Source organism: Astatotilapia calliptera, chromosome 22, assembly GCF_900246225.1.
Source record: "Astatotilapia calliptera chromosome 22, fAstCal1.2, whole genome shotgun sequence".
Lineage (NCBI taxonomy): Eukaryota > Metazoa > Chordata > Actinopteri > Cichliformes > Cichlidae > Astatotilapia > Astatotilapia calliptera.
Window position 1 is genome coordinate 10,626,372 of NC_039322.1, and position 18,221 is coordinate 10,644,592.

General features: G+C 40.2%; 2 protein-coding genes across 3 annotated transcripts in view; both read left to right on the forward strand.

Annotated features, from left to right (window-relative positions):
- The window catches only part of LOC113015240 (nectin-1-like), a 135,904-nt gene extending 128,215 nt beyond the window's left edge, over positions 1 to 7,689 (forward strand). Inside the window, exons 2-3 of one of the 2 annotated variants that reach the window (XM_026157190.1) lie at positions 17 to 129; positions 6,998 to 7,686. In XM_026157190.1, the coding sequence (XP_026012975.1) occupies positions 17 to 129; positions 6,998 to 7,267 (383 nt within the window). In that variant the 3' untranslated portion in view covers positions 7,268 to 7,686. Of the gene's footprint in view, positions 1 to 16; positions 130 to 6,997 lie in introns of both variants that reach the window. The other variant, XM_026157191.1, reaches the window with a different exon arrangement.
- A 5,577-nt stretch (positions 7,690 to 13,266) lies between these two features.
- Positions 13,267 to 18,205, forward strand: LOC113014784 (zinc finger and BTB domain-containing protein 12-like). Its single transcript, XM_026156514.1, has 4 exons — positions 13,267 to 13,754; positions 13,837 to 14,031; positions 15,113 to 15,319; positions 16,967 to 18,205. The coding sequence occupies exons 1-4, from the start codon at positions 13,551 to 13,553 to the stop codon at positions 18,062 to 18,064; spliced, it is 1,704 nt and encodes a 567-aa protein (XP_026012299.1). The 5' UTR covers positions 13,267 to 13,550; the 3' UTR covers positions 18,065 to 18,205.
- The last annotated feature ends 16 nt before the right edge of the window (positions 18,206 to 18,221 follow it).

Sequence of the window (18,221 nt, forward strand, 5' to 3'; positions counted from 1 at the left end):
TTTCTTCTGCTTTCAGAAATTGGGGCTCCAAAAGTGCAAGTTGCGGAGGAGCTGGAGGCGTATCCCACAGAGTCTGTTGAGCTCAGCTGCCAATTTAACGATGGAGGTGGTCTGACCAAGCTCACACAGGTTAGCAGATGAAAGACAACATTGTTAATAATTCCAGAAGTGCTGAGATTCAGAGCTTAAAAGTAAGGCGTGCACTGTAGCCTAATGGACACGCTTATTTAGGGGTCAAATGGCCAGTCTCTCCTCCATGATCTGTTCATTCGACCGGTAACATAAAGACATGCCAATAAGGAAACTCATGGTAAAAGTTTCCAAGAAACTGAACAGTTTAAAAATAAATAGATACAAAAAGTTATCTAGACTGTCTCCGGTAGGAAGACTCAGGTGGCAAAACAAGAGAGACGATAAAAGGAGGAAATAGTTTCTAAGAGAACATAAGTAAGGGTAATTGCCACATGGCATCTGATGTCAAATTGTTATTCTAAACAACCTTTTAAAGAGGAAGGGGCTTCTTGAGCTTAAGGCTGTCTAGCAGTGGTCTCAGAGGATGAGAGGCAATATCTAAACCACATCTCAGGAGAGGAAACAAGGCCAAAGCCATAACAGCATTTCAAAGAGGATGATGAGAAAGAAAAACATTTGTACTGACATATCCAAGTCTTAGATTTATGGCAAAAAGAGAGGGTTGTGAGGAGGCGAAGAGGAAAAAAGAGCGATAGTGCAGTGTGAGTGCAACAAGGTGGTGGGAATAAAGGGTTGAAACGACATTATACAGGTGAATCTGGGTTGGGAATCCCACTACTGCTACCTTGCGACTGAAAACCAGTACCTTACTGTGTACAACACTGCCACAGTATAATTTTGGTATCATTTAGAGAATCAGTGGCGGTAAGGGAACCGAACATTTTTGTGATGTTGACAGCGTGACATGAAACGAGATGTGAAAAGCTGGAAATGCCCTGACACACAAAATGTCCCTAAACGCGACACGCTGTGATTTAAAAGTTAGGTTTCATGTTGATTAATGATATCCGGGCTGTCAAGCAGCTGGATCGCTTGGATGCAGAGACCAAGCTCCCACCTGGTGTTACTGGTGATTTGCTGTGAAGTGCTGTGATCGGGCACTTGCTCCGGATACAAAGCGCTCTTACCGAGAAGAAGTTGCACTTCTCGATACTCCATCCTCACATCTTGGAAATGGATTCACACTGCAGCAGAATAATGACCCAAACACACATCAAAGGTTCGCAAGCACTTAAGACCAAAGACCAAGGAGTCCTCAGCTCCACTGAATCTTTTTAATCTCATTTGAAGACTGAGAGAGCCAAACATTCCTGACACCATGAGAACCATTCGAACGAACGTCAGATCATGCTGAGATAATGTGGGTTATCAGATTTTGCATAAAACTGTGGAGCCGATGCGGCTCGAGAACTGCTGTCAAAAGGGGGGCAAAGCAAATACAGATATAATCTAAAATTTATGTAAATTTTGTAGAGATTCACTCAAAGCTGGTTTTATCATTTGGCATGAATATTCTTGAGATAAATTGGGAACTAATGCAAAATAGAAGAATGTTTTGGATCCCACTGTACATCCTAAGATGTCTTATTATTTATTGCTGCGTGCATGTTGTAAAGCATGAATAAATTGATAAGGCTTCCATCCATCTCCATATGATTTTATGCTTGGCAGACATGGAGAAATAAAAACAAGTGCAGGAATGAAGATGTTCAGTGAGCCTGCTACTTATACATCCACTAAAGCTGCTGTTGTTCTGTTGTGGTACTTGCAAACAAACTGTAATCAGTGTTGTAACAAAGCCCTGCACAAACCGCTGAAAGCTAAACATGTGAAACATCATCTTGTTTTAGCTGCTTGAAGCTTTGTTGACACAGAATCAGAATATATAATATAAAAGTCCGCAGTAGTCGAATATGTACATTTTCAGCAGCCTGAGTAATGGTTTGCTAATTGAACAAATAAAAATCATCAACGCGACAGAGAGGAGGGGATCAAAGCTTTGTCAAGTTTTCCAGCTGCAGATATGAAGAAACCATTCTTGTGCTATGAGGTTTATATTCCTCATGGACCACAATAATGGACCTCAGCCTCCTGCCAGAGGGGAGTGACTCCAAAAGTTTATATGTGGGGTGCGAGGGGTCAGCAACAATCTTTCATGCTCGACTCGGTGTCCTGCAGGCATACAGGTCTTGTAGAGAAGGCAGATTGCAGCCAATCACCTTCTCACCAAAACTGATGACACGCTGCAGTCAGCCTTTGTCCTTGGCAGTGGCAGCAGCGTACCAGATGGTGATGGAGGAGCAGAAGTACACCATCAATGAACTCAGCTGGTTGAGTTTCTGCTGCAGGAAGTACTTCCTCTGCTGTGCTTTCTTGATGAGGGAGCTGATGTTTGGCTCCCGCATGAAGGCCTGTGAGATTATGGTTGCCAGAAAGGGGAAAGACCTCACAGCGTCTATGCACTAGGCAGTCAATTCAGACCTCATCGATGGCTGATTGGCCCATTTATTAAAGGCATAATGATTTCTAGATGTCATCCCCGCCTCTTTTTCTCCCCATCACCTTGTCTGACACACTATCCCTCCAACAAAGGCACAAAATTCCCCAAAAATTAACCTTACAAAAATGTTTGGCATAGCATTGCAGAGCACAGACTGGGATTTTCTGTACTTGAAATAAGAAAACGGTGCACATTTTTAGAAACTCTCTTGTTAAAGACACTCACTGCGTTGCTCTTATTTGTAAACACAAAAATAGTTGTTGTTGTGTCGAGAATGAAAGGTTGGAGCTTAAGAGAGAAATTCAAATGTTACCTAGTTCCTGATCTGACGCACACAGACACAAACAGGTTTTTTTAAAATCTATATTCTTTTAGTCATTGTTGTTTCTATTACTGGTTCTACTTTACTGTTTGTTTTGTGCTGTTAGTTTAAACCAAACTTGGGACAAGGTCTGCAAATGAGCTGTGTGGGTTAGATTTCACTTAAATGTAACAACATTTATAGACACTGTTACTGATAAAAACAAATGCATACATAGATGCACACATAAGCCAAACTCTGTGTGGAGTTGGTCTGCTGATTAGGCTTTTAGAGGTTTTATTATTGGATGCAGTTGGCAACAAAGAGCACCGTTACTTTCAGCCTTTCAAAAATGAAATGATCCTCATGTAGAAACAATTAATTCACCACATATGTAAGTTTTTTTCCAATTAGAATTCACATTTAAACTAGAAATGTACATTTTTAAATGATATTTTGGCAGTTTGCATCCATCTCAGAAAGATGGAAGCAGCTATTCAAGTTCCAACAAACACTAAGCCGCCAGTTTGCCACTCCACAGAAAACAGGCAAGGTTACTGACATACATGTGAGCTGAAAAAGATTCAACATGTTAAAACTGATACTTTGGAGCTGATGGAAAGTTAACAGCAGAGGTGGGACCAAGTCATTGTTTTGCAAGTCTCAAGTAAGTCTCAAGTCTTTATCCTCAAGTCTCAAGTCAAGTCTCAAGTAATGTCAGGCAAGTCAGAGTCGAGTCTCAAGTCACTGGTGTAAAAGTCCGAGTCAAGTCACAAGTCTGAAACTTTGAATTTCAAGTCCTTTCGAGTCTTTAAAAAAAAAAAACAACGAAAAAATAATGTTGCAGTTATGCTAAATGTAAATATTAGACCATGTAATTTTAAATCTGTGTTTTTCTCAACACATGACAAAAGTGAACGTAGAAAATATACACAAATTGTGAAATTGCACCTCTTTAAAATGCAGCTCAATTAAACCTAGCTCCAAGAATAATTTTCACCGACAGTTCTGAGATAAGCTGCATGTTATTCTTGGATGCGCTTGTAGGACCGGCTTTAAAATCGCATGACAAAAATATCATACACATAAAAAAAAACTGTATCACCAACGTAGCCTGGAAAACATTTGCTAGTTAGATGAAGTCAGCTATCTCATTGTAGCATATTTATATGCATATTTATAATCATACGGTTCTTGGAGTGAGTGCACACACTCATGAAGTTTAGTAACTTCAGGTCACTGCAACAAGCCCAGGTACAGTTTACCGACGGATGGGTGCAGGACCTTGAAATGCACCGTGTAGAAAGTAAAGACCATCGTACGTATCATAAGTTTACCGGTCTCACAAATTGTCGTCATAAATACACATTCGTTAACCGTTTATTAATAGGACCTTTGAGCTCAACGGTAATTAATTAGTAGTGGAAATAATTTCTGGTAGCATCATAGAAATGTAGCAGTGACAATAATACTGTATGCTGTAATCGTACTGGGCAATTAGTGATACAAAAAACCTGTTTTATCCTGTGAATAAAAGTATATGTTTTTGTCAATGTACCATAATAACAGAAGCGAAACGCAATATTGTGTCAGGACAATTCACTATTTATGCACAATAAATAAAGGAGCATAGCGCGACAATTTCTGTTCAGCGCCAGACTTGCTTGTAACCTATATCACCAATTATGTTATGAAAGTGACGTATTAACTACTAAAAAACACTGACCTTCGTGTAAATGCTTGGAGCAGACTAACCTGTGAGCTGGAGTGTTCTGGGACGTTATATTTGGTCTTTGAATGGCTGCAATCCAGGCCACCCGTCGCGTCTTACTTCGGAAACATGGCTGAACAATTTCTCTTCAACGACGTAATCCGATAACAACCGATCTCTTTACCCGTCGGCTTCCCGTGGCTGTCATGCGACCGGCTATTGCAGTTAATAATACAACAGCTTCTTGCCATTTTTGTGTTTCTTTTTATCGCTGTATAACTGATTTTAATTGAAAGCCTGCGTGCGCTACTACCGCTTGCCACGAGTTCCCAGAATCCTTTGCGGTTCTACCCGTGAATGACGTCACATTTTCAATCTCTATATAATATTCATGTTAAATTTTATATTTGGGGTAAAATATCAAGTCTTTTCAAGTAAACCGGTTCAAGTCCAATTCAAGTCCCAAGTCATTGGTGTAAAAGTCCAAGTCAAGTCACAAGTCTTAGAACATTTTTTCAAGTCAAGTCTAAAGTCATAAAATTAATGACTCGAGTCTGACTCGAGTCCAAGTCATGTGACTCGAGTCCACACCTCTGGTTAACAGTGTCTGTTTTCCCTGCTAGCAGTCTATCTTTGAACACATCCTCGACCACTGTGTCTACTCAGCATGAGATTGTAAATAAATTACCAGCAATCTCAGCTCGAACAATGCTGTCTCTTTCTATTATGCAGTTACTTCCCTGCAACAAACTCCTGCAGTTTGTCAGCAACAATCAGAAGCGTGATGTGGGACTTTAACTAATCAGCGATAAGTAACTTACGATTACTGGGCGGTGTTAGCTCTTTGCTTTTTTTCTGTCGTAATTTTAGCTCGTTTAATTCCAACTTGGTCTACAGAAGAGAACTGCTCGAGGACACACGGCGTAAAATTAGCTCAGCTGACTATTTGGATGTCAATTTATCTCATCAAGTCCCAGTTGAGCTCGTATCTGACGCCACCTGAACGGTTCAGATGTCATTTTCAACGCCGAGCAGAATAAGCAAAGTGCTACGAGCTGTTTACGAGTTCAATTTGATTCTGTGTGATCTGTCTGAGTTGTGTATGAAATCAATAGGTAATTTGTTCACAAGTAAAATCTAAAAATGCAGACGGGCTAAATTGCCCTCTGTGATATTTTCTCTTCAATCAGCAGAGAATCATCCTCTAATTTGCAATGACATCTGGGTTACAATCCATCATCCTTTTCACAACCTTCAACCTCCTCTGCTTGCTCTCTTCCTTCCATCCTACATGTCATACATTTAATAGATGTTTGCTAAATGTGTATTGATGAACTTTATTCCCTTTGCTCCCTGGTGTACCACTTTAGCGAGCAGTTTGTTATTGGCTGTCACTTTGAAAATTGCAGAGAAAAATAAAATCAATTTGGTTTACCATCACAGCGTTCTCCCTCGTGGAAGTGTCTCTCACAGGCCAGATATCGATATCTTTCGCATATTCGAAATCTCTAAGATGATCCTTTTTTTTAAAAAATTGTGTTTGTTTAAAAAAAGCAGCGGGGTCTTTGAGCGAGCGCCTGCAAGTCTAACAGACATTTAATTTAATCTTGCAGCAGATTCTCGGCTTCTCACTCAGACAACTTTAATTGTACTCAACGTTTTGCTGCTATAAGCCAAATGATTTCATGTTACAGGGACAGCAGTTTGCAATATGTATTCAGAGAAATGTCAAAAATGTTGGCATCCAAAAATATTCATGCATGCCTTCTGGTTTACAAACAAACTGTCAGTGTATTAAGGGAAGACGCCGAACAACAGGAAGTTGGTAATTGTTGTCTGAACTGCTGATTTTTTTTCACTACTTACCGACATGGTCAACAGTTGGACCTGTGGCTGCAAACACAGCTCAGTGAGGCTGTTTTAAAACTCTTAAAACCCAAAATGCTACAGTTTATAATAGACTTTTGTTAGTCTGCCAAAGACCCGATGAACATAATTTTAGATTCGGTGTGAATCTAATTAAGTGCAATAAATTCTATTAAAATAACACAAAAGACGATTCTTTAAAAATGATTACTGGTATCCCAGCTTCAAAGTAATCAGTTACTGTAGGAACAAAAGGAACTTCTAGTATTCAATTTGGCTAACTATAATGGGGACAATTTACTGCACATGTAGAACACTACGGCATACGTTAATCCGTGGCAACATTATTAATCTCCTGGTTACAGCCCTCCAGTGTCAGTATTTAAAGACCTCCTCATTAGATGATTGAAAGAGCTGCTGACTGCTTAAGAACCTTGTTAGGATGATGTGAGTCAAAAGTTAGTCTGCTGCACGAATTTATCTTCTTTAATGAGCTATAGTTGTGTACCATAAAAATAAAAGCAATGAAAAGAATAATCGGGCAAACTGTAACCGCTGCCGTTTATAAATTCTTGATTCTTATCAGGTGTCCTGGATATGGGAACCCTCTGACGGGCACAGGGACAACATTGCTGTGTACCACCCGGTGTATGGACAGAGTTTCCCTAATGTGGCCTTCAAGGACCGCGTTGTGTTCCTTCACAACAGTCTGGAGAACCCATCCATCAGGATTTCTAACCTGAGAATGTCCGATGCCGGTCGCTATACCTGCGAGTACGCCACCTATCCTACTGGAAATGAACAAGGGACAACCACCCTCATCATGCTTTGTAAGTGTCCACACAAGATTGCATAAAATCGTTTTCTCCCTCTGATAAAAGCTGCAGGCATTTATACGTTTCAGACACAGCTAAATACGAAGGGTTAAAGCGCATTAAGGTCAGCACTATTTACACTTTTCTGCAAAGGAGAGCTGCGCATAAAACAAGCTTTCAAAAGATGTTCTGCTACATCAGCCTTGACAAGTGCCTTCCCAGCCATCTGCTTATCACAGCTTTCTGAAAAAAACAAGTTCCCACTGGATCCAGAGTCTAAGAAGAAGCAGTTTAAAGCAGCTGACGAGTATTCTCAGGGGTAGATGCTGGTTACACATGGACTGAAAAACAAGAGTGACCGCCAAAAAAGATTCTGTGGCTCTACAGATAATGGCCTTTATGTGTATAAACACTGTTAATTTCTGAGAAGTGGTTGATGAGAGTTGATCAGTACGAAGTCTGCAAGATCCAATAAATGAGTTGTTTATTCTAAGGCTCAGTTTGAGACTTGAGTATGTGCAGTACTTTTCATGTTGTGCTTGTATTTATTTAAACAAAGTTTTGTAGTAAGTTTGAAGCATTGCTGATATGTTGTTATTTTGTTACGTAAATTGAGAAAACAAGTAGTTGATTTTTATATTCATACTTCTGATGATCTGGACTTTTCTCAAGAAATGGACAAGATTACTTTGATTTTTGATTGTTAATGCAAAGTTCATTACTTAAAACATGTGTAATGTTATTATTACATGATTGTTAAGCTGTAATTAGCCAGTTTCAGTCTCTTCTTGTGTAAACTTTCTAATATGGAGGCATATGTGCCAAAGCTGTGCGCGATATGGGACTGTGGCGGGGTTGATATGCTCTGCCAAGATCACTGTTCCTACCTCGGGGCATTTAGAGACATATGCTGAGAGTATAGTTCTTTTTTTAATTTCTCGTTGAAAATCACAGTTTAGTTAATAATAAGTCAGTTTTTTTGTTCACTTTTATACTGAATTTTTTCTTGTACATATGCTATATTTTTAAGTAGTTTAACAATGATACAGCTTTATGTAATTTTGCCTCTGTGTCTACACCGTCACACTGGCTATTAAATCAAACAATGAAAATGACATTGCACACTTTCAGCTTTAATTCAAGGCATTCAACCATTGTATAGGAATTAAAGCAATTTTTATATATTTTTCCCTGATACTCAGGTATTCAGAGTAACTGATAAGCAGGTTCATGGCCAGGTAGGAACTGAACAGAGAAAAGATCTGGAGTTTATTTCAAGCTTTGAACTTGTATTTGGTATTTTTTCACTGGAATCTACAACATTAGGTCTTAAGAGATGTCAGTGTAAGCTGCAAAACCTCGATCAGAGAGATAGCAAAAACCGCATGCTTTCAAACTGATGGTAAAGCACTAAAAGGTTTCTGTTGAAAGTATTATTATCTTTTGAATCACCTTAGTTTATCCAATTACTTTTGAGTCTCTGAAAATGGCAGCCTTTGTATAAAAAATGTATTTAATTTCACTACTCTTAGCACTTCATGCAATTCTCCTTATCAGCGCCTCAAATTGAAGCAGAAAGTCTGCATGTCCCTTGTGAAACATCTTAACTGGTTTAGAATCCAGTCCAACTGGTTTAGAACTTTGCTTGTGAGCAAGAAAAATTACAAAGTGTTACAGAGTGTATGCAAAAGGAACTTTGTGATGGTGACGCAGATGCTGAGAGCAGATACAGCAGAGAAATCCTGCAAAGGGTCTGCTCTGTACAGCTGTTTGTGTTTGTTATGGGGCTGTGTGTGGACATGAGATGTTCAGCTGTTGCTTTTGTTGCTTGGTGCTTTTGTTGGCTTGCTTACTCAACTTTGTCTGGACGATTAGTATTTCAGCATGAAACAAGTTCAAAACATGCTCTGCCCTGATAACTTATCAACAGACTCTGATTCTGTGCATAAACACAACATCAGCATCCTCTGCTATCAAACTCTTAACACCATTGAAAATGCAAAAAGCAGTTTAATTGTTCAATGTTGTGTTTGGCAAAATAATACATTTAGTTATTTATTGAGTCCTTATTGTGATTATTCGAAGACAATGATTAACATAATATCAGAAACCTTGTATTTCAGAAATCAGACTGTTATTTACTTATGTAAGTAAAAGTGGCTGATAGGGCTGCATAATAATCACTGTCTTTGACTTTAATTATAACTTGTACATGTTACATTCAGATCACATCGTGAGCCTCTACAGTGCACTGAATGAAGATAGATAAAGATGTCAGCGCTGCATCCCACTTCGTGTTTGGATCAGATGAATGGAAAAGGAAAATTAAAAAAACAAAACAAAAAACTGTCTTTGGTTAGCATGAGATTTTACAGGGAAATGGAGATTCAGATTCAGAGGACAGACTTAGATCAGCGGTACGAGTTGCAGCAGCGATGATGACACATGCCTCGTTGACATAGTTAAGGTACTAACCCTATTGTCACGGAACGTACAGCTTATTGCACCAGCAGCATCTGCTCTTATATAACTATCATTAGCTTACAGCTTTAAGTGTTTAAGGTGCTAACTAAAAATAAAGACAAGATGATAGTTTATTCAATTTTAATGAAATTTGCAGATTGTTTCGGTGAAGTTTAATAAACTCCTTGCTATCTAAAATATAACAGGACAACGGAGTATATTCTCCAGCATCTCACACTTTTGATAATCAGCTGTCTGCTTGACGTTTATTCAGCTGTGTAAAAACTATAACTTTAATCTCAGACAAACCGATTTACTCAGGAACAAATAAAATACAAAAAAAAAAAAGCCAAACAACAACATTTTTAATTTATCTAAGTGACTCATATATATTTAACCTGAGTAGCGAAAGACGGCGGTGGGTTAGAAAACAATTTGCCGGGAGTCCGGTGTTCTCACCGCGCTAGTGACCTAGCCCCCGGCTAGCTATCGAGCTGGTGGGTAACAGACGTCTCCGAAAACGTCGGAGCGCTTTTGAAAATATGTGGTGTCCTGATAAACTGAGCCGATATTTGAGGTTTACACAGCTACATTCTCGCCTGAAAATACGTTAAACGTTTATTTTCTGACCCAGAAAGAATAATAAGAGTAACTAGTGATGGCCCGCTTGAAGCTGACGCTCCGGAGCGTGTGTCGAAAAAAACAACACACTGGTTCAGAAGCACTGTGCCGAGGCTTGCTTCGTTTGGCAAAAGTCACGTGACCAGTGACGTCCGAAGCTTCATTACGCACGTAACTGCTTCGGTACCTGATTCAAACAGATATAAGGAAGTGAATCATCCACGGGATTCGTGGAGTGTGTTGATGGTGACAGATAGCGACGAGGTGATCATTCCACTGACAGATATGGAGCCAGCGAGGAAGAGAGGACGTTCTGGCGTGTGGGAATATTTTGAGTTGATTTTGCTCAATTCATTTTATCTGCCGAAGTGAAAAACTTGAAATGTCCAAAATCATGTTTTCATAATGTAAATATCATTACAGCATATGACTTTAGGAACACTTCCATGTGAATTAAAGCTGATGAAGACTACAAAAATGTATTTGACACTATACGTACATGACATTGCTACAGTTTAGAAAATCATTTTGTTTATTGTTTTTAGGTGATAGTCTGCAGGACCCAGGAATACCTGCATATCTACCAACTTGCAGTGTAGTTCCTGCACTCCACAGCCTCTTCTGTTCCATGCAAGTGGATTTTCTCCAGGGCAGGAGAAACTATTTCTAAGAAAAGAAACAGACTCAGCCAGCGCACAGTAACACTAATCCTCTTGTTAACTGTAAATAACAAAAGGGCTACCTTACATTGATCATGTTTTTACTTTGCAAGTTCTTGATTAGGGGTGGGTTTTGATTATCGCCTTTCTGATTACAATCCATGCTAAATTGAATAAAGTGATATTGATTCATTAAAATCCCGTGTCGATTTGTAAATTAACGTTATTATGCCTGAAACGCCAGCATCTCAGGTTAAACCTCACAACATGTCGTCAAACACCATGCAGCTAAAACAGTAACTGGGAGCAGGTTTACGGATTCTGCATACAAACGTGAACACAGAGCGCGGACCCGACGCGTCAGAGTCAGATTTTGATGTGTCGGCGGGTCCGCGCTGTGTTTGCCTCTTTTTTTTTCGCTGGCTTCTGCAGCTGCAGGTTTCATAACTCTCTGTTTACATCTCTAATTAAGTCTCACATGTGTCAGCTTTCTTTTAATAGATACGAAATTATGGATATATACTGTTAAATGATCAGACTTGTAATATTTCTGACTGAGGCAAAACTTTCCAGATTCCAATCAAATTGAATCGGATCCTGTATCGAATCAAAATGATTCTACAAATCAGTGACGATGCAGCCGTACTCAGCTCCCTAAGCATTTTCCCTTTCCAGTTCACAATCAATCCCACCCATAGGTCAAAAATATGTATAGGACAATTGGCCTAATCTAATATTTTGTATGAACCTGTCCAGCTGTCCAGTGATTAAACGACAAGTAGATGGAGGCAGGACTTCACAGCAGGGGCATACTCCATAATGTGCTGTGCATTATCATATGTATATTATATATATTGCTCACTTATTGTATTTACCAACATCAAGGAGTTATGAGCAAAGAAAGGCCACCATAGTGCATGTTTAAATAGGGAAAGTTTATTGATCAAAATGTATTACGCAAATACGCATTACATTTTTTTCAGCCCCCCAATCGAGAAAACAAAACCAATTACATGTTCAAAGCAACGGAACGGTGGCCCAATATCAGAGAGAACTCCACTCTTGAGTGAGCAGTGATAATTGAGCAGTCCGTTTTATTTTGCAGATTCAAGCTGCTCTTCAAAATTTTCACCACCAGATGTCACCGGAGAGGACTGTGTTGAAAAGCTTCGAGTAATGAACCGTTTTTCAATACAAGCTTCAGTGCTTCGGAAAGCTTCATTTGGCCATCACTAAGAGTAACATTAAAACTAACTAGCTGCCGCCATTGTTGGAAACTAAGCTGGGCCGCGCTATGATTTCTGGGACACAGCTGCTTCTTCTTCTTCGGGGTTTAACGGCAGCTGGCATCCTTGTACATGCAGTGCTGCCATCTTCTGTTTCAGTCCGTTATTACACTCTTAAATCCTGCTACTTATTCCTGCGTCTTTTGTGATCTTACAAAGCTTCAAACGAAGCGTCGACTATTAAATCAGTCGTCGACGATTTTGATAGTCGACGTAATCGTGACTAGTCGACAAATCGTGGCAGCCCTATTTCTCATGGATCTGAAGTTTTCTTGAGTTTGTTGAGACTCATACATATTGTTGGGGCTGTGCGATATGACCAAAATCTCATATCCCGATATAAAAAATCTATCGTCCGATAACGATATAAATCACAAAAATTTTACATTTTCTGTAAATTCTGTGAATCTCGGGTAGCTGAAGTGTTTCCAGCTGGGCGTCGTGTATCTAGAGTCGAGTGTTTTACCAATGCATTAAACTACACATTTTTAGACATAGGTTGTAACGGCCGCCGTTTTCTTTGAGTATTTATTACACGGCGTGCTGCAGGGAAAAGCCTGTTCTAACGTTTGAGTCTAAGGTTTATTTTTTAGCACCTGACGGCTCTTTTTTTACTTCTCATCGGTAAATACTCTGCATACTCTTTCACGTGATTCAGTTTATTTTGAAAAGTCTCAACAGGATCTTGAGCTTTATTGTGAAAGGTTTATGTAGAAAATAAACAAGCGGACACGTGATGGTTTTACCGTCGTTGTTGCTAACGACAACGCATAAAAACAGGCACTTGTCGTCCATAGTGTGATTATATTACATATAAGAGAAAGAGAGAACTTTAGGAAATTAATATAGCCACTACAGTGACCATCGAAACGATGAAAAAATATTGCCGTAAACAGTTTATTTTGCAACAGCACAAAACAAACGATAGCGTAAAATGAAACGATCGACGTTTTTATATCGTCATCCGATATATATCGTTATATCGAACAGCCCTACCCTCTTGTCTTGGTCTATCTATTCATCCATCCATCCATCCATCCCAGCACAAGCTGATTTCCAATCCTCTGCTGGGATTTCGGTTTCCAAATCTTTGCTCCCAGCATTGACCTTGTAGTGTGGACACTTGAGTATAAACAGAATACAAACCTGTGATATGATATCCTTTCTTAAACCCTCATCACATTACACTGTGTGAGTCTAATAACTGATTTGTGTTGTTAATCTTTTATGAAAGGCTCACCTGTACGTATTTAACGAAGTGAAATCACCTACAGATTCTTGTTTCTCCTCAGAAGATGGAGTTGGTGTTTTTCCGGCTCCCGGGACATGGGAACATGACCCTGAAGCACATGAATTCACTGAGATCCCGCCAGCATTTCTGCGACATCACCATCGTGGCCAGTAACAACCAGACGTTCAGGGGACATAAGGTGGTGCTGGCTGCCTGCTCACCCTTCCTGAGAGATCAATTCCTCCTCAACCCATCGTCCAGGCTTCAGGTAGGCCCCCATCAGCACATGTGAGATTATGGCTCCTATTCAGATTAAATGAAGCTGTTCTGTGTTCATGATTTTTCTCCAGGTGTCGATGCTGTACAGCTCCACAGTGGTGTGTGATCTGCTTCAGTCTTGCTACACTGGAATCCTGCAGTTCAACCCAGAGGAGATCGTAAACTACCTGACGGCTGCCAGCTACCTTCAGATGGAGCACATCGTAGAGCGCTGCAGAGGAGCTCTGGAGAAATATGTCCAGCTGAAGAACCCCAGTCAATCTAAGGTCAGTCAGTAGACATTAATTATATTTCTTCCTGCTTTCTTACCTGGAGTTTAATTATTAATATTTATTTAGTAATTTAGCACGTAAAGCAGTCCAACTATAATTTTTTTTATTTTCTGATTACAGGTTTTTCAACTGGAAATCTTGCACCTTTTTCACCCTAAGCTGTGTGCACATTCTCAGAACTTGCAAAACTTGATAAAGTTTTAGTAGATTTTCTGTAATCCTGTTTGTATGTACTCGGTTCAGTTTATTTATCTCAGTTTTTTGGCAGTCTAGCATCCACAGTTTTCAAGATATAATTTTCAAATTTTGTGAGATGGTAGATACCAATAACAGCTCGAGCTGTTTAATTTAGGTGAAAATCAAGTTCAGCTGTTATAGCTGCCTACCAATATCAAGGTCAAGGTCACACCAAATGTGAAAATCAGTAAAAACGTTATACTACCCACAATTTTGAGTACCTTGATTGGGTTAACATTTAACTTTGAGTGTCATTGTAAGCACCCAAGGTTAAATTCCAAGCAACTATATTGAGTAGTATATCACGTGAACGGGCACAGAGAGAGCTGTACAACACACTTTATTTTTTCAACACAACGCCCTATGTCAACACAGTGATGCCATACATTTTCGCCAGATCACACACTGCTTATCTTAAAGGGGACATGAAACGTTACACATATAAAGGCTAATTTACAGGCGCTGGTCTCAAAATGCGACATAGATGTAAAACTGTCCGTGAAGCTGGGTTTACGAAAGAAGTGCTTAAAATTTTTAAAACACGTTTAGCGCCATCGTCTGTCAGTATGAAACATGACGTCATGTGACAGAATCGTTAACTTAGAGGAAAATAAGGACACTAAAACTAAAAATCAGTTTAAGGGGATCCCATTAGTGCTGCTCCTGTTGGCAACAGTGAATTTTACATCAAGAAACTGATTTGACAATGACACAAAAAATATAAATGTCCTATAGGATATATATAACCTACTGTAGGATATAAAATATGCTACAGGAAATTTCCATATTAACAATGCTGACATCAGCGTAAAACATCCAAATTTTATCCTTTTTCTAGACGCCCACAGAGGAAACTGAAACCAGGCCAGTGATCGTCAGCGGCAGTGTCCATTCAGTCGCATCACCTCCACCTAGGCAGCCTTCCCCTGTGCACTCCCACAGCCCTGTAGTGCGCTCGGTGGAGGAGAGCAACGGCGAATTGTCTGCTCAGGGAAGCAGTCAGCTGCATGATGACAGTGCTGCACTGGATGAGGGCTTCATTAAGGTATTTCTTTTTCTAATAACATTTTAGATCACTTGTACTTGTGCATAGGATGTTGTCATGATGTCTGGTAAAATAATTTAGACTAACCGACTTTTCTGTGAGTAAGGAAAAAGATTAATTTTAAGGATAATTTAAAGTCGATCATAACAAAATTTCGAACATTATTACTCAGTAAAGAGGATATAAGCAGCCCATTACTTTTACATTTTTCATTCTTTTTAATTTATTTATTTTTCAGGTGAATTTGGTTTCAGTTCACTTCCCGGTTAGGTTTGTGCATTTCAGTTTAGTTTTTATTGCTTTCAGTGTTTCTTTTTAGGGAATTTGAATTGTCATATAGGGGCCTTTTGTGGACAGGAAGTCAGACAGAGAAACTGCATAGAGAACACAGTCAATTTTCAAAATAAGACGCCTTGCCGGCTAAGTGAATGCTGTCGGCGACAGAGCTGACTTGCACTCGGAATGTTACTGTCATGTACCAAAGCCTCTGGGCTGGTTTACACATTTCCTGTATATTTTTTTTACTTTAGTTCATTTTTGTACAAAGTAAAATAAAGTGTAGTTTATTTGTAATTCAAATAATTTAGTTCTTATTCTAGCATTGGTTAACAGATTAAAGATCATACTGTCAATTATCCCGACTGTAGCATTTTCTGAAATATAATTTGGGTTACAAACACTATATATATTTGAATGCTGTTCTTTTTCAGTTAAGTTTTGCTCTGTTTCTGGTGTGCGTACTGATTTATGGTGGAGACATGGGGAGATGTCTCCTCAGAGGGGATGCAGTATCAGAAGAAATGTCTCTGTGAGGAGGGGTATAGGAAATTAGATTGGAATAGGATGGCAGTCCATTTTTTTTTACTCAAAATAGAATAAAAATTATATTTGTGGTCATTTCTGTATCCTAAAGAACATGTTGTAGTTTCTGATTTTTCAGTTGTACAAATGATCCTTTGGTTGAACTTTCTTATCCTGTTGGTTCTGCACAGTCCTGCCAAAATCTGCCATAACTCACCCCGACGTATCGCTCTGTAAGGAGACGAAAAGGTTCTTCTTTCACGTGTTTAGTGTTTAGTTTGTCACTTTTATGGTTTAGGGTCAGAGGTCGGGTTTAGGCCAAGCATGGGGAATGTTAGCCTGTGAGATGGAGCTGTTTTGGCCTCTGGTATCTGCTACACTGTTACCCCCCTGATTAATCACTCACGGTGCAGCCTGGAAACATTCAGTGAACTTCAGTCCTAACAGCTTCCCTTAAAGCTACTTGGAGCCATGTGGTCCAATTAAGGAGATGAAGGTTGCAGAGGTGTCCATCCTAATGAATAGAGCTGGAAAAGACCTTAAGGATAATGACAAAAAAAAAATCCTCACAATTTACCGAAGCCTTTGCTCATGTGTCCTATTTTTCTAAAGTGGTATTTAATTTATTCAAGCAAAGAATACGCTTTTGAAAGAACAAGAAAAATCCTGAAAAAAATCATCATTAAGCGTACTGGGCAGATCTCACCTTTATGGGAGTAGTGTTAAAAGTGGTTTGGAGTAAGCAGTCTGAAGCACACATGGGTATTTTGATGGATATTCTGGTAGTTTCCGGGCATCATTAGTTGTAGCCTTAGACACCTCACCAAGTCTGCACTTCTCTTACAGGTCCATGCATCAGATGAGGATGAAGAGGCCAGACAGGAGAACTACAATATGTTAAGAGTGTATATTTCTGAAAATGAGCACACTGACAGAGACAGGGAGGAGGAAAAAGGAGCTCCCTCTGAGGTACCTCAAGGCGCCAACTTCTCAGAGACAGAAGAAGTTGTGATTGGAGAAAGTGGCGAGTATGACTTGAATCCAGCAGGTCTCAGTTCTGGAGAGTTTTCAGCAGAAAGTCTCCGCGCTCTAAGTCGAAGAATCTCTGAGACTAATATTGGCCATAGCAGAGGAAGGGGAAGGGGGAGGGGTTTAAAAAGAAAAAGGTGGGTGTCATCTCAGGAGAAAAGACCTATAGGCATCACCCAACACCAGGATCTCTGGTATCTTACATCTGCTGGAGGTGGCTTTGGCCTGGACTACAGCCAAGAAGGACTGAGGGCATCAAGAAATATTGTCACGGTTGAGATCCCAGAGTTGGACTTCAGCATGGGCAGCACACAGGGGGAAAAGGTTTCACCGATACCCGCTAACAGTCTTAACCAGTTCTCCCTGGAAGAGTCTGCTTGTGGTGCTGGTGAAGGGAGTTCAGGGTTGACGACTGTTGGAACAAACGAAGGCAGCGATGAGTCTGTTGCCGTGGTGGGGTCTACTTCCAGCGTAGCTGGCCCTGTAATCTGCGAGCACTGCAACATGACTTTCCCTTCAGCCCATTCCCTCGCAATCCACTCCCGCTCCACTCACCTGCTCTATGCCTGCCCCTGCTGCGGGAAGCACTTCCACCACTCTACGAACCTCACCCGGCACATGGCCGTGCACAGAGGGGCCGGCAAAACGCACCAGTGCCCCCTGTGCTACAAGACGTTCACCCAAAAATCCACTCTGATAGACCACATGAACCTCCACAGTGGCGAGCGGCCTCATCGCTGCGCTTACTGCCACGCCCACTTTGCCCACAAGCCTGCCTTACGTCGGCACCTGAAGGAGCAGCACGGCAAAACCACGGGGCAGAACTCCCTACATGAGCAGGAGGAGAGGGAGAGAGCAAGAGGAGCAGCTGGGAGAATACGAGAGGAGGAGCAAGAATGTCTGGTTACTGAGTAATAAGTCTTGTTACAGACTTCAGGCTTGACGGCTTGTTGCAGTTACATTTGGTCTTCATGTGATCAGTGTCAACACAATGTGGAAATTAAGTGTGTGCTAAAAAATAAATGCCTTTACATTCTGGCTGCCAAATAAAAGACTTTTCACATATAGCTTT

Bases quoted from the DNA above. Each gene is read 5' to 3' on its own strand.
- LOC113014784 (XM_026156514.1), top strand. From the start codon at position 13,551: ATGGAGTTGGTGTTTTTCCGGCTCCCGGGACATGGGAACATGACCCTG. The intron at 13,755-13,836 runs GTAGGCCCCCAT...ATTTTTCTCCAG, and splicing joins ACCCATCGTCCAGGCTTCAG to GTGTCGATGCTGTACAGCTC. The intron at 15,320-16,966 runs GTATTTCTTTTT...CTTCTCTTACAG, and splicing joins TGGATGAGGGCTTCATTAAG to GTCCATGCATCAGATGAGGA.